General features: G+C 45.9%; 1 protein-coding gene across 8 annotated transcripts in view; it reads left to right on the plus strand.

Moving 5' to 3' along the window:
* Nucleotides 1–22,789, plus strand: part of dmd (dystrophin) — a 225,923-nt gene that overhangs the window by 181,764 nt on the left and 21,370 nt on the right. For 3 of the 8 annotated variants that reach the window (XM_076723928.1, XM_076723931.1, XM_076723930.1), the window contains 6 exons: nucleotides 1,832–1,892; nucleotides 17,731–17,792; nucleotides 17,908–17,982; nucleotides 19,291–19,492; nucleotides 19,607–19,692; nucleotides 20,539–20,696. In XM_076723928.1, the coding sequence (XP_076580043.1) occupies nucleotides 1,832–1,892; nucleotides 17,731–17,792; nucleotides 17,908–17,982; nucleotides 19,291–19,492; nucleotides 19,607–19,692; nucleotides 20,539–20,696 (644 nt within the window). Of the gene's footprint in view, nucleotides 1–1,828; nucleotides 1,893–5,739; nucleotides 5,776–8,202; nucleotides 8,436–17,730; nucleotides 17,793–17,907; nucleotides 17,983–19,290; nucleotides 19,493–19,606; nucleotides 19,693–20,538; nucleotides 20,697–22,789 lie in introns of those variants that run through there. The other 5 variants (XM_076723927.1, XM_076723929.1, XM_076723935.1 and 2 more) reach the window with 5 other exon arrangements.

Raw genomic sequence — 22,789 nt, forward strand, 5'->3', positions numbered from 1 at the left:
GTCTACGTCTTGGTACAAAGCCAAACATAGCAGCACAAAGGTGGAAGGATTTAACAGTGTGTTTGTCAGCTCTAATGTTAGCATGCCCTGCTAACTTGACTATTACTCACGACACATTCAGGCCAAAGAGCGTATCATGAGCAAACAGTATCACAGGTTAAGTTCAAAAACTCTGATTTAGGACTATTGTGCTGCAGCCAAGGTGCAACTATATCAGAGTTTAGGCCCATGTTAGCAGCTCTGTTCTGCTCTTTATTGGATTTGGAGATGTTTACACTGTTTTACACATGCTCATTTGTTTGTTGTGCATATTTAAGACCACTTTTACAAGGTCGTTGTTTTAAAACAGGTCAGCCCGAGACAGTTTTAAACCTCGTGCAACAATGGAGATAACATAAATTAGCTAGCTATCCAGAGCTGATATAATATGCTAGCCACAGTTAGCATCTCATCCAACAAAACTGGCGTTTGCTGGCTCGAAATGAGACGTCTGTTCGTCTTGACAGGTGCTAATTATGTATATTTCCAGTGCAGGAACAGTTGGAGTTTACTGCAGACATTTTTTCAGGAACCATTTTTAACCATCACAGGTTAACAGCAGGGGTCAGTTTCTAAGAGTCTTCTTTCTTGGTTTTTCACTCACATTTTAAAATGAATCATTCAGGTACACATTACCTGAAAAGGAGAATTATAGCTTTAATCTGCAAGACTGAAAAAAACCCAGCAGGCCTCACTGTTTCTCCTACTCTTAGTGTTGTAATCACTATTATTTTCTGAAACCACACATGTGACAGTGACATGAAACATTGCAGATTAACGATGCGTAAGCTTGTAAGACCATACGGATGATTTTTGTGCTTTTTACGATGTCCACCTGGAGCCACTCATCAAACTGCGAGCTGTTTTTCCTCATCAATTCTCTTTAGTTTAATTACAGCTCATCTGCAGAGTAATTAAAAGACCACAGATAACAAAAGATCACAACATCACTCACACGCTCGTGGCAGTGATTAAAATTGAAGAACCGCATGGGGCCTTGGAAGAAAAAGGAAATAAAGAAACAAAATGTGAAACTGACACTTCAGACACGGATTAATTGGTTAAACGGCAGAAACTCATTGTGTAGGATGGAAGCACAGCAGCCACGTAAATAATATATATCAAGAGAAAAACCATGCATTGAAATATCCCTGCTATGTAAAATGAAGACACCGTCCACATTTGTTGAGAGATAAATATTGTATCCAGCTTGATAATGGAGCTGTCATAGATACAGGAGGACGGATAGAGATGGTGATGTGGTTATAATAAAGACGACAGTGATGATGGTGATGATAATGTGAGAGCGGTGTGCTTCATATCTCACTGCTGTGTTGATATACGCCCGCCGCATATGTTCTGGCAGTTGTCCCACGATGCATCGTTCTGTTTTTAACTGCAGCAAATTTTACCCATGAGGCACAATAACGCTTATACAGCGGGTCGTTTCAGCCAAGCCATCTGATTGGTCAGAGATGCATTCCAACTGTGCTGACAATTCCCAGAAAGCACAGCTTGCTTTAATGGTTGGTGTGCCAACTCTTGTGGGCACAATAAGTGATAATTAGCAATATTTCTTGTTTTTCTGCTGTTTTTCATTATCACGTATATTACTTTGAAGAAAACTTTTCACTGCTCGTGACGTTTCGGTTAACTGCTGCATACACATTTCCTGCGTGCTTTGTTAGAACTACAGGATGTTGATCCTGCAGTAAAACGTGTGTGTGGAAAGTTAAAGAGCCTGCAGACAGTTTGAACAGTTGTTCTGACCCTTGTTTCTCTGTCTCAGCAGGATCTGTAGAGAGCCCCTTCGAGCAGGGCATCTCCCCGAACAACGTGCCCTACTACATAAAGTAAGTACTGACCTCTGAACTGCAGCGCGGCACATCTCTCCGCTGCAGACTGCACACAAATTCTGGCCTGACGGGTTCATTTAGTTAAATGTCATGAAAGGAAAGCGAATCGTAATTCGAGCGTGCTAACCTTTTAACAAAGCCGAGTGTGCTTTGCATCACAGATATGTCTTGAAATGTTTTTGTGAAGTTGATTGAGGCAACATCAACCACCTCTAACGTCAGCTGCCGAGAGCGGGCGAGATTTCACCGTGCAAGCTTCAATTAAAAATAGTGGTCTAGGACTCCATGTTAAGCCTGAACTGGGTCTAAGATGCTGTGCTTGCCCATCTGCTAGAGCTTGTGTGTTCTCCAGTACACCTCGCTTTATTCACCAAACCTGTTCAGCTCTCCTGCCTTCGTCAGGGTGGTTTGAGGTGGAAAACATTTGTCTTAATCGCAGTCGGTAGTCGCTGTTTTGTGACAGATGAAGGAAATTATTATCACTGCTTCTGACTGACCTCCACTGTCTTCATGTAAAAGTGCTGTTGAGTATGATTTCTTCACCATTTTTTAAAAACTGAAGCACATGTGTGCACAAAAGTGAAATGTCGGTCAGGAAATGTGAGAAAGTACACGTGAGGTCAGACAGCTCCCATCGGCCCGGTGTCGGCAGACCACTCCATCTCTCCTGGTCCCTGGTCCATTCTTTGTCGGCACGCCTCTCAGACGGGCGTTTATAAAAGTCAAAACCATTTCATGGAGCAGAGGTGTGCGGCTTTTTGCTTTTAGTGTTTTAGTTAATGCTCCCAGTCGGAGCAGCTAGCTGATAGCACAGAGCAGAAACGCTAGACGTCGAGCTATTCGTTAAATCTTGACTAAGTCGGTTATTTATTTCACAGCTTTCACCGTTTGCTCCCAAATGCATATATAGGAGCATAAATACAAAACAGATATTCTTTAGTAAAACAATCTTTCATCTTTACGCAGCAGTGAGTAAAATGGTTGAATGTTTCAGTACAAAGCAGCACATTCTGAGCTCTGTCAGCCTTCCTTTTCAAAACACTGCAGTCTGAATTATCCATCATCTCTTGATGTTTAAAGATAACCCAAACTAATTTCAGAGTCAGTCTGCGGCTCGTCTTAACACATCCATCCTTGAGCTGAATTTGCTTGTTTCCAATCAAATCTAATCCAGTGGACACGACAGAAATGGCTTCAAGTCTGGGTCTTCATTCAGGAGCCCAGTGAAGAATCCAGACTGGAGAAAGAGGAGAATGACAACTCCTCAGTTTCTGTGTATTTAAGGAAAAACAGGGCGCATGATTCATCTCCATGAAATGTTCTGCAGCTGGAAAAGTCTGGTTTAAACACGGTGTAACACTTTCATGTTCCGCTATTCTGCATTTTGAGTTCTTAAATAAGTCATGTCAGCCTTCTGTTGATATCCATGTGGAAAACATTATGTCACAGAAGAAGAACAGTGGAACATGAAAGTACTGCAAGTGGTAAAAAAAAAAGAAAGATTTTTACCCACTGAGTGGTTCAGATAAAAGAATAGATTTTCTCTTGTACAGTAGATACTATATATTATTAACAGATGATGGTTGTTTTGTATACTGATTGGGGATCTATAAGTCACATGACACCACCTTCGTCGCTGAAAACTGTTGGTGAATGAAGCATGGAGCACTGGAGAAGACTCGGGTGATGCATTTTAATTTACATGGGGAGTATGATGCAGCGAAGGCTGGAGTCAAACCAGCGACAGTTTGCGACCATGTGACATGTGACCATTTGTCTACCAGGCGCTCCATAATCTTTATTTCTTAACTCATGATGTAGCAGTTGGTGTCTCACTGGCTGCTTCAGCAGGGTCACATTAAGGAAGTGAGATGCAGCTAAAACGTCGTTTCATCCTGACTTTCAGTTCTTGACGTGGGTTTGATTGAGCGTGGCACATGATGCTGCCTGTGCTGCTTGGCTTGCCTGGTGTTTCTTAATATCTAATGGTGTTTAATACTTATCCCTTCAGTCTTTGTGTCTGTCCTTCACTCACTGACAGCTCACCCATCTGTCAGTCCGGCCATCTATCCATCCTTACACTCTGCTGCAGATCATGTTAGAAACCCAAACAGATGTGTCAGGGTGGGACCGTTTTTCTTTGAGATCCAGAACAGTGAGCGAATCACAGCATGTTAGGAAAACATCTGTGGTGGTTAGAAAGCTTTGGCCAGTTGCACTTTAGCCTTTGGTTCCTGAAGGAATAAGGTTGTTTTAGCCGCCTGGACACTTTGACAGTTTGAACCTTGGTCCTCCTGGCCTGCTTGGCTTTTATGCAAGAGGTGTGTTAAAATCAATGTGAGGAGCTGCTTAAAGGGACAGTTCACACCCAGATCATCTCTTTCCTCTCAGCTCTTGTGCTGTTTATCCATCCAGATTGTTTTGGTGTGAGTTGCAGAGTTCTGGAGATAAAACTTACATAACAGTATTTCTCCAAACAGCCAGCTAACCCAGGCATTTTGTAAAGCTTTTATCGTCTGTTTTTGCCAAAAGACTGCATGGTAGGTCAAAAAAATAAAAATGTAGACATTATTTACTTCATTATGTCTCAAAACATGCTTGTCGAGCAGTTGAGTCCCCGGTTGCACTGCAGTGCTCTGGTGAACGCTGGGAGACTGTTTACTACTCATCAGCAGATAACAGAAGTTTTGGAGGAGGGGTGTGTTAGCGCGGTAGTAAGCACAGTCTCACAACTTCTGCCTCAGCGCTGCAGGGTGCACAAACAGTCGTCTGACTGTTGTTGAGATGGTACAGCAGAGGAATTTCACTGCGTTAGACGTGAAAGATAATTAGATGTGTCAATGTTTGATTTGAGGACCCACATGCAATCTTTGACTGCAAATATCTCATGAGATTGGACATATTTTAGGGATGTTTTGTTTGTTTTTAGGAGCTGTAAGGATAATAATAATTAGTTTTGTGGAGCCTTTAACATCTTTAACCCTGCCAGACATGGCAGTGACTCCAACTTTACAAATACTTCATTTTAACTTCTGGTGGATAAACTAAACCAACACATCTACATGTTGGAACAAACAGATAAGTAGTGTCATACAATGTAGAGCAAATAGATTAAAAGTATTGAATAAATAAAGTACTGCAAGTCTTACTTCAGTTCACTAAACTCAGCCTAACTTGGTCTGGTATGACCATTAGCTGAGAGTAGCTAATGCCAGCTAATTTTAGCAGTTTGCTAAAGCATTGCTTTGTAACTGACATTACTATGACAGTTAACAGTATAGTACACTATGTATTAGCATTAGCTTTTTAAGGCTCGGTCACACCAGCTTTTATAATGGTGGAATTTCATGATACATTTTTGTTAATTGGCGCATAACAAACTAGCTGGCCTTTAATAACGCTATCACAAAATTTTGGGCAGTAAATGGCACAATAGAGAAAAAGGAAAAGACGCTCAGGGAGCGACCGTGGCTAACTAGCGCTAACATGTTCCTAGCTTGCTAATGTGTTAGCCACTGTCACAGCAGCCCCAGTAGAAGTTAGGTGGGCTTAGCTCACTGCCTCACATTCCTAACACCGTGGTCAGAGCTCACTTCCTGCTTCGTCTTCAGTCAGCTTGGTAATCAGCAACTAGCGGTTTGGTGTGTTTAAGTTAATATTTAATGAGTCTGCATGTAAGCGGCGTGACGTGCTTGGTCGATCTCAAGAGTTTTTACATCAACGCTTCGTGTGACGTGGAATTAACTGCAAGTGAGACAAGCGTGTCCAGCTAAGAGAAGGAGAGAGGAGGAAGGAGGGAGGAGGGAGGGAAAGAGAAGTGACAGATTCTCCTCTCCACACGCAGAGAGAAAGCTGGACCTGACCAGATGACCGAGACCCTGTGAGTGCCAGCTGACCACACGCTCACACACACCTGTCCACGCACACATACACATCCTTCACTGCACAGCATGCACGTCGAGCAAGCACGCAGGTGTGGAGTTACAAAGATGTGGGGTTCACTAGACTGGGAGCGTGGAGCAAAAGATGCATTATGGGAAGTGTAGGATGTAGCCTAAGTGAGGAGATTTCAGCCTCTGCTGCCTTTATTCCGTCCCACCGCAGCCACAAGAGCATAAGTGAGGTTGGTGACCGGGGCCTGACTCGCAGTCGGCGTACAGGTGTTGGATTGAGTTGAGGTCAGGGCTCTGGTCAGGCCAGTCAAGTTCTTCCACACCATGCGGGGAAAATCAAGAGCCACCCCCAAACTGTTGCCACAAAGCGAGGAGCGTACTGCTGTTTAAAATGTCATTGGCTGTCTCAGTGGAAATCACAACCCATGACAAAAAAACCCTGAACCAAACGTATGCAACGTCTGCAGGGGTGTCCGCACACTTCTGGCCATATAGCATATCCACTGCAGCAGCAGTGTGCAAATATACAATACTCCCACTCAGGCTACGGCCTACACACACTCAACACAGCCACAGTGTGTCTCATGCATACAAACACACTCTCATACACATTCAGGGCAGAGGGTGACAACATATGGCCAACCAACTGCTTCCTCTGCACCATCACTTGTCTGCTCCTGGACATGATTTCCTCAAACCTGCAACATCCACCTTGTCCCCCACCCCCTTTTCTTTTTCGTTTGCCTCAATGCAAGCGAGCGCCCCCATCCACGGATGGAGTTTTAATCCACAGCCTCCTACACAAACATAGTCAGCCACGAAATGACGTCCGTCGGCTTAAAATCAGTAATCAGGAACTGTTTGATGTGTTGAATCCATCCCTCTCCGTCCCCTTCCTCCGTCTCAAGCTCTCATTGTCTCTCTGCTGCACACACACACACACACACACACACACACACACACACACACACACGCACTCAGGTATAAAGACATACTGTTGCTGTGGGATAAAATAACAGTTGAGACTTGCTCATGAATTACAGGCTGTGCTTCCCTCTTTGCTGGTGCAACATAGCCTACATTTCTCAAGCCTTGAACACTGATTCCCAAAGCAAAGAGACCCCCCTCCTCCTCTTCCTCTCCTCTCTCTCTTCCTGTCTCCTCTCTTCTCTCCTGTGTGCCCTGCAAAAGCAAAAAGCACCCTTTTTCTCCTTCTCCACCTCCTTTCCCTTTTTGTCTCTTCTTCTCTCTCCGTCTTTCTTCTTCTCTCTCTCTCTTTCTCTCTCTCTCTTCCATGGCCTTGACTGTGGAAATCTGTCTTGAAAAGCAGAGTCTCTCTCTCTCTCTCTCTCTCTCTCTCTCTCTCTCTCTCTCTTTCTCTCTCTCTGTCAGGGAGGTGAAAAACCTCCTCGGATGGTATCGAGGCTCCTTTGCTTTCAGAAACAGCGGGATGGGGGGAAGGGAGGCAGAGGCAGGGAGCCTGAGCTCCGCCTCACCAAGCTGAGCTGCGTCAAGTTTCCCAGAAGCAGACAAGAGAAAACCGGAAATATGCTCAGTTGGATTTTCAAAATAAATGTCAACGCACTTCGGTATTGCTTCCTTTTTCCGTGACATTTCTGGTGTAGCCTTTATGTCCAGCCACGAGCATCCAGGGTGAATTAACCCATTGGTCTGGGGCACTGGGCACTCCCACTTTGTGGAGTTGGTAATACAGACTTGAATGCAATTTATGCTTAAATTTAACTTTGACATGCAGGTAAAAAATATTCAAATTAAGAGAGGATATGTTGACATGCAATGAAGGTTACTTGTTAAAAGCTTCCGGTTAAAAGGACTACACTGATTATTATTATGTTATTAATTATACCTTTACTTCCTGGGTCTATCACTCCTCCAAAATGTGTTGTTTTTGTGTCAGATTCACTGTAAACGGATGAAGCAAGCTGTTAGAAAGCTAAACAGGTGCGGAAATAATGGTTTCTTTCGTGAGGCCCCACACGTGTCCTTTAGCAAGGCTAAATGGCTAAAGGTGAACTCAGCAAGTGAAACACGTTCAGCAAAGGAACAATCTAGCAATGCCCTGTGGGACGCTTAAAAGACTAGCAAGAGTCTGGCAAAGAGTCATATGATAACCTTCAAATGTGAGGTGAATATGTTCCAAAAGTTTTAGTTAGTGACTTAATTATTCTTAATTACTCCCATGTGTTGTGTTTGTCCAATCACCAGCTTGGTGGGACCAATAGCATCTCTGGGGAAAAAGAAAAAAGTCCATGTATATATTTATATGTGTGTGTACATTTTTTTTATACAATTTGTCAAAAAACAACAAAAAAAAGTAGAAATTGTATTCTTTTATTTTGAAGCAATGGGCGGAAGTGGTCTTTGTTGTATTCCGGCGCGTTTGACCCTCGTGTCTCGCTGGCCAGTCAGCCTCTGCAACCCACCGCTGCCGCTTGCAGAGGAGCACACACATACACACACGTACGATACACACCGTGATCTCGGACGCCTCTCTCCGGTGGTAGAGGACGCTTGGTCGGACCGCGGAGAGGCTCGGGACATCGCCTCGGTTCTGCCCGGGAATCGGTTCATTTCTACCGGACGCGGAGCGCTCTGATCGCCCGGCGATGCGGGAGCAGCTTCGGAAGTGAGTGCTGGGCTGGGGACCGTTTATGGTGGCGATAAATAATGGTGATGGTAATTGTGCTGGTCGTCATGCAGTAAACCTGTTCACACAGACAACACATCGGCTGTGGGCTTTCATGGCAAGCAGAGAGGCGGCGAGCTGGGGCACAGACGTCCCGACACTCAGCAGCAAACACTCGTTATTTCAGCTGGACTCCAGAAAACCCGAAACAGGCGTGTGAATGTTTAGAAACCGGACAAAGATGCATTCACATTTCGCCTCTGACATGGGAAAACAGACGTGCCTTCTGCTGTGCTCTTAATCCATACGTGCAAGTCTTCTCCTGAATGCATGTGGAGAAGATGTCACCTAGCATGTTCACATGCATTTTGGGGTAATTTTTGAAGCATCCAGCAAACATTTTCACAAGTGTACATGTAAGAGATGCACATTTGCATTTAAGGGACAGAGCGCACGGTGCATGCAAAGGAAAACAGGACGTCAGTTTTTCCATTAAAAGGGAGGAAAACGGTGATGTTTGGTAGCCATTAAACCCAACCAAATCTCTTCATTCCCAGCGGCTGTTGGTCGTGATTGTTGCCGCGGATCGAGGCGAGGTGTGCGCCCAGCGAGCCTCTTCGACCCGCCGTCCCCTCCGGATACCCGACACGTACATTTCCCGAACTCTGAATCTTTTCTCTGCGCTGTTTCTCTGGCTAGTTGCTGCCATGTTGGGAACATAAAGGAGGGCATCGGATGCTTTAAAGCGAACAGGCTGCAAGCGGAGCTCCGCGCTGCCTGCGTTTATTTGCCCGTATGTGTTTGGATTTGGCCCGACGGGGATTTGTGTTAATTTATGCGTGTGTGTGGTGCGTTGGCTGAGCCTTTGCTGGAGAGGAGAAGCCCCGCCGAGCAAAGCAGCAACGATCGCTGTGTTGCATTCCTACACAGTCGCAAACGGAGGTGCAAACACAGTCACCTCCGTGCCAGCAAAGCAGCCCGTGTCTGGATCAGTGTGCTTTTGCTGGGTGTGTGTGCGTGTGCGCGCGCACCGTGCACGGCGATTTTGATGTGCTGCGTTGGTCTATTTTCGGCAGGGAAATAATGCCAGGCCTCATTTTTCAGCGCAAACAGCGGGGTTTTAGGTTCATGTGTGCTGTTCATGCGCGGTCCGGATCATCCGCTGATCGTCCCCGTGGCTGTGAAGTGGGATGTCGGTGCCCTGCGCTGATACTACATACATCTGTGTGCGCGTGTGCGTGCGTGCGTGCACACTTCAGGAGTTGGTGAAATGAGAGCAGAGGATGCGGGCTTGCTGGTGCAGATTTTTGGCACCAGTATGATTGCAGGTGTATGTGTGTGCAGCACTGATTAAATACAGCTGATGGATAAACAGCCTCAACACACACACACACACACACACACACACACACACACACACACACATTCAACCGTGGTTGCTGGATAGTTGTGCAGACATGCTCAGGCATGGCTGTTATGGCTTGTGTGTGCTGTCTTTGTGTTCCTGTAGATGATTATCAACCACAAGCTCCATTTCTGCCGAACGCTCCGTGTTTATGGCTGAATTTCTGCATTCAGAGACGGTGACAGAAGAAACTTTCCCACATTCAAGCTGCAGGCCTTTTTTTTTCAGGTGTTAAGTTTGAATGATAAATAACTTTGGCATCAAGACAACATTTTATATTTCTGTATCAGCATGTGAGGACGATGCCTCTGGCGTGAAGACCTTTTGAGCAGCAGCTCTCAGAAAAGTTTCATCATGATTCTTAATAACCGTCTTCCTCAGTCCTCGGGGGACGATTAGCCCAGCAAAATCCTGCAGCTCAAAGCCCAAAATGTAAAATATGAATGTCCGCCGCTCCAGAAAAAGAAAGGACCTGCTTCTGTTTTCTCCTCTTTTGGACTTTCTGGGAGAGACGATGTGCCATCGCTGTAGGAAGAGTTAATCCCACGTTTCATGTGTGAAACTGGTGCTCAGATATTTGTATGAATCTAGTTCAGAGTTCCCTCATGTGTGGAGAGTGAAGCGAATGCGCGCAGACGTGCAGATTGTAGCTGTGACGATGATGCAGACGATTGATTACATTGATTTTAAAAGTTTTCAGTTCCATGTGTTCACTCATAGAGACCTCTGGCTTCAACCTCCTGAAGCCAAAGGCGTTGAAATGCGTCTCCCCCTCCTTTCGTGCGATTTCACATTGATTATTAGAGCAGGCGGAGGCTGAGAAAACAAAACGTTTGCCAAAGGTCACAAAGTAAAATGTGCAGGGAATGAATTTGTTCCATTTCGGTTCAATAATCTCTTTTGTTCAGAGTTGAACCAGGTCAGCTCGAGGACCGTGTGTGTCAGGTTTACGGTGGGCTGACCCTCCCTATCTGTGCATGCAGCCAATTATTTATAAATGACACTCGTGGTAAACCATCATTTCCACTGGTTCGCCCTCAGGTCACGCTGCAGGTAAAGCTCAGCTAATGCAGCACTCAGGGTTGAGAGTGTTCAACGTGGCGGGGCTGGAGCTTCTCATGGTGTTTCTTATTAACCAGTGGAGTTTGGCTCTCTGAAATTAATGCCTTCACAATTTTCTGAAGGCCAGAGTGAGGTCATCAAAATGCTTTTATTGCCTTATCAAACATCCCAATATCTAAAAATTACTGTTTACACATGTTTTATAACATGCAGAACATGTAAAAATCTGATTATTGTTCTACAGTTAAACAGCTGGACACAGGATATCTCCTGCTTCACTGTTAGGTCTGTGCTTAATGTGTGTGTACGCTGGAGGTTTCAGGTTTCCACGTCACACCTGTGTAAGCAGAACGCTGGACCGTGATTGTTATAAATCCTGCAGGTGTGTCCAGGTGTTAATCTGGGATTTAAGGTGAGGGAAGCCTTCCCTCCAGCAGGTGAATGCTTTCATTCATTTATGACACAAACGTTCCAGAAATTCTGCGATTTCAGCTTCTTGCGTAAGACATCAACAGTGATCGATCAGCTGATCGTCCAGCTCTATATGTTTAAATGACGGGCGGTTATTAAAGTGGCTCCTGCACCTGAAAGACAAGTCCGGTGATCTTCTGTGTTTTTCCTCCCGTGTGCAGAGCCCAACCAACAGCGACTGCATCCCACTAACAAGTGCTGTGTGTGTATCAAAGCCTGGTATCTTATTGCCACAGAGCTCCTTTGTTAACTATTAAACACATCAGCGAGCCGCGCCGTCGCAGCGGATAACATGTTCCCTCATTACCATGAACACACACTGCTTTATTTTGACTCACACACTTGTTTTGTGACTCCCACTTACACCGTCCTGCTTCCTGAAAACAGCCACTAAAATGCCAAATATGGATTCATCTGCCACTGAAAACGCGCCTCTTACTCCCGTTTGAGTCAGAAAGGACGGTGACCAGCTGTTTTAGGAAATAGTGTTTCTAAAATAGTACCTCTAATCATGATGATGAATTATCAGAAGGAAAATGATTAGAGTTGTCTTTCAGCTCTGTGGGATCCCTCAGGTTTTGTCGGTACTTTTAGCTCCTCTTTGACAAACAGCTTCCCCTCGTATCCAGCTGATGAATATGGCTTTCATGCTTTTTCGCCCGCTTTTTTCCCTCTTGTTCGCATTACATCCCTGAAGGCCATTGTCTGAGCTCATTCAGACGCCTGGTGTGCAGGAAACATTCTGTCGGGGCTCACTCTCAGTGATAGGCAGAGGAAGACGTCGCCGTAGCCCATAAACCACCTTTAATCATTCATCCAAGAGCCGTAATTGACTGCAGCAAGAAGTGACACTCGTGTCTCTGTGCGGATCCATTATTTAAAACGCCTATCTGTCACCGCCGCAATGAGCTATTCAGCTGCCTGTTAACTGCAATATGTATCATTGTGTGTTCGCAAGCATGTGGGGGTGTGTGTTATTGTGTGACGGCACACACGCGTGTGTGTGTGTGTGTGTGTGTTATCGCTGTCAGAAAAAGACTGCAGTTCAATCCAACTTTAAAAAAATCCTGCACAGAGGAATGTCTTATATTTTTTGGGGGAAATAATCTGGTGAGATTCAGGCTTTTTCCTGCTGGTTGTTATCTGTGGAGTGTGAGCAGGAGCAGGCTGCTTTGGTTCGATGGTCGACCGACCGGCGAGGTTCGACGCTGACTGGAAGCTTTGTGTGATTTGACAGGAAATCAGCTGCTGAAGTCAGGGACTCTCTGAATGTGCATGTAAAACGGCCTCAAGAAGCATTAAATTTTCTTTCATAAACGCTTCAAACCAGCATTATTTTCACTTGGATCTCCTCCCACTGCATGCAAAGCTTTCATTAGCCATGCTAGCAGCGTAGCTCCACCAGTGGCACTGCTGCTCAGTCCAGACTGAAATATTTCAACTGTTCGACTGACTGCCACGAAAGTTTGGACGGACGGTCCCCAGAGGACGAATCCCACTGATTTTGGACGCCCTCTACGAGCACCACCCTCCTCGGGTTGTGTTTTCTGCTTTTGGTCTGAGTTGTTTGGCTGCTTCATCTCAGTGAGATCAAACTGTTTTTGTCTACTGGTTTCGGTCCCCGCTCGTGAGAGGAAATCGTAGGTGGGGGGATGTGAACGTTGAAGGCTTTCCCCCTCCCTCATCAGCTTCAATCAGATCACCCTCGAGCAAGGCAGCGAATCCCTGACTGCTGTGCCGGAGCGGCTCAGTGTGCGCTGCTTTATCTTTTGACAGTTTACGATGCATTATCAACACTTTGGCTTGTCCTGGGGCCATGATGCGTTTTCTAGGGAGACGGTGTCAGCTTTCAAAGAGCAGAAAAAAAAAAGTCAAAACTGGAGATGCTTCGTTCCTGCAGGCCACCATTGATATATGATTGTTCTGTTGTGTTTTTTTTTTTGTTCATTAGTCCCGATGGGACATGTGGTGGGAAGTAATCGGAGAGCGGCTCTGGATTTTGTTGACATATTGGAACAATGTGTGTTTGTCAGGTGTGTTTCTGTGAGCTAATGTTAGGAAAGAGATGCAGTATCCTCCTCTTCCAAACAACTGACGGGTTTCTTATAGGAGGCTGAAGCCGCAGTGGGCGGTGGAGACAGATGAGGCGTTGGGGACAGGTGGGTGATGTGGCAGAGACGGGGCCGGGAAGTTGAGGCTTGGAGTGAAATGTAATGGAAGGAGTGGAGGGTCCGAGGCAGCAAGACACCCCACGAGCTGAGAGGGTTTAGTGTCTGCTCCAGGACACACCAGCAGCGAGGGGCTCGAACCGAAGTCGAAAAGCCTCTCGCCAAGTTAAACATTTAGAAATATCACACCAAAAGGGGTAAAGTCGCCTTATTTTGAAGGGGTGTTTCAGGAAAGACGATAAGATGGTCAGTGGGTGTTGTGATGGGCACATTTCACTGTTTTATGATGTGTTATTGACCAAACAGGGAATTGATTCATGGAGCAAATAGGGGATGAATTGACAGACAGTGAATCTTGAGTTGCAGCCTGAAAATGAGGCGAGAAGTGTGAGATAGTGATGAAACGGATCAAGGGTTGCCGACTTATCGCTCATTTTTTTTTGACCCAAATCCTGGAGGTCCTGATTCAGGACTATTCCTTTCATAATCTTAAACTTAAGAGGAAGATTTTCCTGAAATGGATCTCGATGTAACGACGTTCACTCCAGACTCCATGAGGAATCTATAGGAGTTTACAGCATCACACAGCATCCCGACCAAACGCTCGATAAACCAGCCCCCTCTTCCATCGGTTGGGTCTCGACCCCTCGGTTGAGAATCGGGGACTGAGATCCTCTCAGTTTTATGTGGAAATGGAAGTGCTCCTTATTGCTGTTGTTTGCTTCTGAGTGGCTGATGTAAACAGCTGCAAGTTACCTGCCGCGCACAAGGACGTGAGGGAGCTGAAGTACGCCACCCCTCACTCAGAAGCCCACATCTCCCAGCCTGTGCAGCTCTCCAGCTGAAAGCAGCTGCGCGTTTGATGCTGCACGGTTATTAGAAGCATTTGTCCAAGTGGCTCGGAGCAGCGCGCCGACGACGAGCTGAGTGACTGAGCTACTGTTTGCACAGACTCTGAACTTAGAGGATTTTTAAGTAGCTCTTCACCACGGGACCCCTCTCCTCATTATCTGGAGTGGGAGTGTGGCAGAGAGGCAGGAGAGAGAAAAACAAGGGCGATGCGGAAAAAATGACCCCGCGTGTGGATTATTAGCGTCTGCTTTTCAGACAAAGGTTAACTGCAGCCGCGCTGGTGTGCGACCGGCTCAACATGTGTGCTTTTAACAAGCCGGGATGAGCTGCGTCGGTGCACCGGCGGGCCTCAGGCCAGAGTTATGAAGCAGAAAACCGTGCTTTGTCTGCGGCAGCGCCTTATTTTAAACAGCTCTGCTGTTTTTTTAGCTGTTTGTTTTGTTTGCTTTTCTACCACTGACTCGCAACGCCCGCTGCGCTTCAGTGGTCGCCCACTTTCTACGCCCACCGCTCACATGCGTGTGAGCCTGATCTCGCACACCTGTGCTGAAGAAACGGTGTTTTTTAAAACATCTGAGCGTGTGGAGTGTTTTCTCCAGCTCCGGCCTCATTTCCATCTTCCTATCAGCGACAAAATGGCTCCAGTATTTCATTCTAACTGGCGCTAAATAGCCGTTTAACTGTCCTATATTTAACACTGTGACGAACGCCTCACAGACACCCTGATTGACACGTACTCTTAAATCTCGTTTCCAGGATTGCGGCGAGCCAAACGTCTATTTATTAACCATCTGATATATAAAGCGGAAGGCGCTGGAAATCTTGAGCTTCCACTGTTCTCTGTCTCCTGTGAAGGACTTTTCAAATATTTGATGTGCTCGGAACAAAAAAAGTTTAATTGCCTGGCTGTTAAGACATGTGGCTTCCATTAGCTTTCTGTAAACAGACAGCTGGCACATCAGCATCACATTTACAGTAGCATCTATCTGACACCACTTCAGTCACATTTACTGTGGCACCGAGCGTTTCTCACATTATTTATTAATTTCTTTTTGGAAAATGGATGCACTTGGCTATAAATGCAGCTGGAATTAGCCATCCAGATTTTCTTATCATATTAGTACAATAATTATTACAACAGCAGCTAAGTGGAACTAATTACCAGGAAAATCAGCCCTTTGCTTTACAGTAACAATAATTAGTTTTTGCTGCCGTTTAGTTTAAGAGGAGTTTTAGTGTTTTCTAGATGGCGTTTCAATTCAGAGTGGGTGTTTAAAGATGCCATGAAATGCAAATTAGAGCTCAGATCATGACACTCGGCTGGGATTAAACAAGAAATGTTTGGGAGGGCATATGGAGAGAGTTGGCTGTTGTACAACGGAGCAAATACTGACACCATATTTTAAGGTAATAAAGCAGCAAACAAGCAGCAGTGACACGTCACGTTATTCAGACAGCCTCTGCCTGTACGCAACGAGTTGTGATGACACAAAACGAGTGTCATGTCACACATTTGGGTTCGTGTTTTATCATATTAAAATGATAACAGGTCGCACAAATACAACAGCTTTGTTGGCAAAGCGAAGAAAGTCTGTAAGGAAGAGCTTTTAACTGAAATTTGTGCGTGTGTTTTACTTTGAAAACCAATTTATTAGGACATCTATCTCAATAATTTAACGCCTTTCCTGTCATATCGTGTAACACTGTCTAACAGTAGTGTTAGCCAGGAGGTGGGTGAATGCTAACGTTAGCTATTGTCCGACAGATGAGTTATTATTTGCCCTCTGGATTTCACCATCCGTTGTGTTTTCAGCTTCAGTTTCATCTGCAAATACGTTTAGGAACAAGTATAATATCAGCTGACATAAGAAGGGCCTTTGGGGGGGGGGGGGTGAACATTGAAGACCCATTTCTAAATTAATGTTTAAATGTATAGCAACACAGCACGTCTGAGCTGGGCGATACTTAAGCAAAGGGAATGTGTGCACGATGCATATCGAGTGTGAGGAGCTGGGGGCTTTAATATGGGCCAAGCTGCTCGTTTTTGCCTCCGGCCCCTGCGGCGAGTTCGTCCAGCCATGTTCACATAAAGGAAACTTATTTTCGTCCGTTTCTCAGAGGTGTCGTTCTCTGAATTCTCGCGGCCCGCCTCGTTCCCGCCGACAGCCTCATTGTTCTGCGTGTCCCTTTTTAAGAAGTCAAATTGTCCTCAGAAGTGCTTCATTTCACCAAGTGTGACGGGTCGCGAGGAAGTCGGCGTGGTTAATTAGTCCTGACCCACGAGTGGACGGACGCACAATACGGGATCGACACAGGACGTGTGCCGCAGCTCGAGGAACAGAAAAGGGTTCAAGACCTCGAACGAGAAGCGCGGATTCTTTAAATATCGTCGTGATTAGCGCCGTTATTCTGGTGCAGGAGAAAATACACATCCCTCAGTGCAGCTCTGAAGGCGTAAATCACGCAGTGTGTCTCCAACACACACAGATACGCAGCCGGGTCTCCTGCGAGTGGGGAGCAGCAGTCACGAGGAGAGAATGTGTGAGGGGAGAATGACACAGCAACCATCTCTCTCTCCCTCTGCCTCCTCTCTCTCCTCCTCCATCGCACTTCTCCGATGCAGGGAGGATGAGTGTCTCTGTGGTTTTGTGCCACACTGCGTTGTTATTTTCTCAGATTATGAGATGGAGGGGAGAGACACACAAACAGCAGGATTAGTGACACAGTGTGGGATTCTGGGGAAGCTGATCTAATTCACCAGCGGCCGAGGTTCATTTCTGTGTTGCCCAAAAGGACTGTCCGCCTTCTGCTGCTTTTTCAGGAAGGCACAGTCGCTGGAACTACCTCTTATGCCTCTGATATTTACCTTGCGTTCAGGCCAGCAGCTGCTGTTTGAGTGGAACAAAACACACATGATCTTTGAAGATTTATTCACTCTGTAGAAATAAGCTCACTGTAAGCTTGAACACAGTCCTGATGAATAATAAAGTTATTAATGAACGTTATTACCTGCTAATTATCAGTGGCCAGGCATTGTCATTATGAGCATGTTGGAATTCTAGCGTTAGCATTTAGCTCGAAGCGCAGCTCTGTCTAAGTACAGGCTCACAGAGCTGCTAGCATAGAAGCGGGTCAGGATATGCATATGGCTGGTGCAGGTGCAACCCACATAGCTCATTGTTTTCACAAGTTTGTACCTCTTTTCACTTCCTGCCTTTTGCATATGCAGTCACAGAATAACCTATGTTTTATTTTACGAGCTAATGCCTAAAAGCAGCATTCGGCATGCGTGAAGTTTCGGCATCTGACCGCTGTGTCTGGTTTTGTCCCTCTCCAGCCACCAGACCCAGACGACATGCTGGGATCATCCCAAGATGGCCGAGCTCTACCAGTCTCTGGGTAAGATGCTCGTACTCTCATACGCTGTTTGTCTGTGTTTAAGCCACGTCGGAGCCTCCTAGAAGTCGGAGATGTTAAAGTCCATCGTTCTTTGTCCTCGTCTCTCTTCCTTTAGCCGACCTGAACAACGTTCGATTCTCAGCCTACCGAACAGCCATGAAGCTGCGGCGCCTGCAGAAGGCTCTCTGCTGTAAGTACTCTCTGCCTATATATACTTTACATGTATATACCTGTGTGTGTGTGTGTGTGTGTGTGTGTGTCACACAGGCCTTTTGTCTCTGGGTTCGAGCACACTCCCCTCTCATCATGAGTGCTCCTCTCATTGTGTTCCAGCCCTCCTACACTCCTCCTTTGTTCTTACTTCTCCTCCATCTCCCTACCTCTTTTTTTTTTAAATTCACCTAATTTCCCTCTTCATTCTTCGTCTCCATTGTCTCCTCTTGGCTTCCTCCTTTGTGTATTCTTCTCTCCTCCTCCTCCTTTTCTTCTCTCTTCTTCTACCATCTTTGCCTCTCTGCCCTCAGTCTGTATGTGTGTCCATATGTGTGTTTACTCATCCTTCTCGTCTCTTGCCGGTGGCTCTGCAGAGTGTGAGCCGCCCACAAGCTGTTATGTGTGTGATATGTTTTAAGGCGTATAGCCAGCTGCAGCCGTGCAGCACAAGAGCACTATTTATGTTATGAAGGCTTTCTAAAAATAGAAATGAGCAAGTTTAGTGATTAACCTTGGTGAAGGCAGCACGGCACAGTTTGGTTTTTTGGTTTCCTGAACCCTTTGCTCACATTATCAAAACAAAACTGAAGATTTGTTTTAAATATGACATTTAAATATGTCAGAGTTTCGTCCCACACGACATGAAGGCAGCATTAGGCAGATGGAATTTAGCATTTGTGTGAAGTTGGTGGTTGTTTGAGTTTCTAATTAAAAATGAAAGCCTTGTTCATCAGCATCTACTCTGCGCTCTTCCCCTGCTGTCCGCCACGTCGTGTGTTCTTGGACGAGGAGAAGGAAAACAGCCGGTGTGTAGAAAACAAAAGTTTGCAGTCGTGTGAGTCAGAAAATTCACAGGGAAGCAAACTTGCAAGACAGAATCCGAGAGTCACCGCCGGCAGAGTCTAATCAGGGCTCCTGTTGAAAGAAACTACATTTTTCAGCAAAATAAATACCCAGTTTGCAGACTTCGTTTCTGTGTTGAGGTATGTTAGCACACCTCTCTCCTCGCTCTTTCACATTCTGTACTGATCCCAGTGGATGATAAATATGAATAATGTGGCACTTTATTGATCCCTTGAGTGAAGTTGCCTTCTCACGAGCGTCCCTCTGCAGCATTGAGCTGAAGGACACTTTGAACACGGGGGGTTTGAACCCAGTTGGTCCAGTTGAAGGACAGTCTGAGCTCAGCAGCAGGACACACTGCCGCTTTATCCGTGTGTCAGCGCGTGTATGTGTGTGTGTGTGTGCGCTAACTAAACGTCTTCCTCTCGGTGTGTGTCTGCAGTGGACCTGGTGAGCATGCCGATGGCGTGCGAGGTGTTTGACCAGCATGGTCTGAAGCAGAACGAGCAGCTGCTGGACATCTCCCAGCTGGTCACCTGTCTGACCAGCCTGTACCAGCGGCTGGAGCAGAGCCACTCGCACCTGGTCAACGTCCCGCTGTGCGTCGACATGTGCCTCAACTGGCTGCTCAACGTCTACGACACGTACGTGGGGCGTGCTGCGCACACACACACACACACACACACACACACACACACACACACACGTTTCCATGATGTCAGTGAGAACACACTCTAACGTCTTTTGTTGCTTGACAGTGGTCGCACTGGAAAGATCCGGACTCTGTCATTCAAAACTGGAATCATCTCGCTCTGCAAGGCTCACCTGGAGGATAAATACAGATGTAAGTATCTCACACACACACACACACACACACACACACACACACTGATATAAGGGTTTTTATGAGGCATTATGCTCCAAATTGCTCTTAATTGTTGTTTCTGCATTTCCCAGAAGTTTAGTGGATTTGGGCTGTGTTTATATTGTGCAAGAGCAGCAACCAATACACACAGACTGTGTGGGCGTCTCCACCTGCTGCTTTGGTTCATGCATGTGCAGCAGCGCAGAGTAACAGTGGGCTGGGTGAAGTGGAATACAGATAAGAGGGGGTTGGTGATTATTTATATGAGCGGGGATGTGAGTGTATAGAGATGTGTGCCTGTTTTGTAGCAGCCTGATGTCATTTGCATGTGATTTAGTGAGGGTAAGCACAGTGGAGGGCCGTGTGTGATAACTGGCACAGCGACTCTGGTGCAGCACTCCAATCAGAGGCTGCAGGTTTATCAACACATGTGTCCTGCTGCCTTCAGGAGGCTGCAGGGATTTGATGAAGTGAAGGAGAAGCTTTTCATACGCTGGACTCAGTAATTTATCCATAAATGCTGACTAATTTGCTGACATTCCTGCTGTAACCACAAGATAATTTTTCTAAAGATTTAAATGCATCTGTTGGTTGGACGGTTGTTTAATTAAAATGTTTTACGTTTACTGCATCAATTCGTTACTAAGACCCAGTTTTCACCAGGCAACGAGAACTTTAAGGTCATGAAAACACTCAAATAAAGCAGCGAAAGCCAAAACAGCCAAAAATCTCATTCCTCTCTATTTTCTCTGTTTGTCCCATCCACTCTAAATCTATTTTGTCCTGTCCCGTCCCCCGTCCCTCTCCTCCCTCTCCACGCTCCAGTCTTGTTCAGACAGGTTGCCAGTGCGACAGGTTTCTGCGATCAGCGTCGTCTGGGCCTCCTCCTGCACGACTCCATCCAGATCCCCCGGCAGCTCGGCGAGGTCGCCTCCTTCGGCGGCTCCAACATCGAGCCCTCCGTCCGCAGCTGCTTCCAGTTTGTACGTGATACACACACACACACACACACACACACACTTTTACGTTAGCAGTCTTGTTTGACTTTCAGAGTTACGGACAGTCATAATGAATGTACTCACTAATAAAAGCAACGAGCCTGTAAAATGCTGCTGTTGCCCACATGTGTCTTTGCACTGATGCCCAGAGCCCTCCAGATGAGTGTCCCAGTATTTGTTTACATCAGGCTAAACTGGGTTTATTTATAGAAAGAAACTGGATTGTCACTAAGAGCTTTGCAGAGAATAAAGGCCCAAACATCTATAAAACCAAGTGTGTTACAGCCTCCAGTAAACAGGGCCAGAGAGTGGGAACGTGTTTGTGCGTGTGTGTCTGAACAGCAGTAAGTGAATGATGGGGATCAAACAAATGATCTCTGACAGCTGTAGAGGTGTTGATGGAATGGAAACACGGGCATTTTTATGGACAGATGAGTAAAAATCTCACAAACAGAAAGGGCAGAATGAACCGTATATCTACCTGCACGCGGGTGTTAAGATGATTAAGCGTGTGACGGCACAGAGAGGCAAAGAAATGAGAGTCTCTGGCTGTCTCCATCAGCATTCCCTTTGTGCTTCTTTATGTTTGGGAGCAGACAGCGTAAACGTTTGAGCCACAAAACAAGCAGCAAATCCAGCATACACACAAGGCTTCCAGTAATTGCAGTCTGGCTGGATTATCCCTGATCTCCAAAAGATGATCCAGCATTTTCATGTTTAAAGTCCCTGCTTTGGACACTGAATTTAGCTCTTCCCCTCAAACGCATTCAGAAAGTAAGACCATTGTCATGTGTTCAACAAAGGGAATATTGTAGAAACTGACCGTTCGCTAAAACCCTCCTCCAAACCGGATTTGTCCAATCATAGTTTAGCAACCGTGACTAAGCACGAAAGGTCTGTCGATCTTTGGTTTTGTGCACGTGTGAAAGCGGTGTGCACGGTGCTGTAGTGAGAGAGGTTCAGAGGGCAGGATAACCTGATTTTCCCTGGAAGAAAAGGAAAATAATTCTGTTTTGATGAAGACTACAGCGTCGTTTGATCGTACAGTAAAGCGACGTTTAGTGAAGGGTCTTTAAAGAGTTTGGAGGGAGGCTTTCCCAAACCAAAAACCCAAGAGCAAAAGTGTAAAGAATGGTTTAGAAAGTGTGTTTGTCAGCTCTAACGTAAGATGCAGATGTTAACATAGTTTACTACGTCCACTAAGACCCACAGTGCTGGTTCTTTATTGCTACGCCTTCTCTGGGGCCCGTTAGCTTCAGCCTCAGCGTCAAACACACGTCCTTTACATTGCTGTCATTGTGATACGAGTCACAGAGCTAACCTGAGGTTAATTAGCTGTCTAGATACAGCTCATAAATCTGCTTTGACGGCTGTCATTTCTGTCTATCCGAAAAGTCGTTTGAGCGGTGAATCTGCCACTTTTATCATTGTTAACTATGTGCTGTGCGAGAACAGAAAGGTTGGCAGGCATAGCAGGCGTCAAATTGTGATTTCTGGAGATAATCATAGTCCCCTGGGAATCACAATCAGCATGTGTCATATCCTGCCTACCTGCTTTGTCTGTGGTTTTACTGAAGACGTTTTACACGCACGCTGATTGACACAGCCACTAATACGCAGCTTGATATATGTGAGCTGTCAACATCGAGCTTTTTTTCATGTTTCTGAGGCTTTAATCGTCCTTTTGTTTGTACCTTGAAGCATTACAGACCTGTTCTGTTCCACAGAATCACAGATGATTTAAAACACCTACGGAGGGAATGTGCTTTCATTAATATGATACAAGCGGCGCGCACACCCTCAGGCAGGCACAGGTGGACGATCCAATCTCAGCCCTAAAACCCTAAAACTAGTCCGAAAACTGGAAATAGCTTCGCTTCATTCCAGCCGCTTCCTTTGAGGTCAGTGTGGGTGTGAGACAGAAAGAAAGAAGGAGATGTGTGTGTGTGGAGGGGGGTCAGTTCCATGGAAACTCCAAAACCCTGGAGTTCCCAGAGTCCCTGCTGATGGGAAAGTGACGGGTGAAGCCACTGTGTTGTTGTTTTTTTTAGAGACGTGACATGAGAAAAGGTTGAGTG

This window comes from Chaetodon auriga, chromosome 23 (assembly GCF_051107435.1).
Source record: "Chaetodon auriga isolate fChaAug3 chromosome 23, fChaAug3.hap1, whole genome shotgun sequence".
NCBI classification, from domain to species: Eukaryota; Metazoa; Chordata; class Actinopteri; order Chaetodontiformes; family Chaetodontidae; genus Chaetodon; species Chaetodon auriga.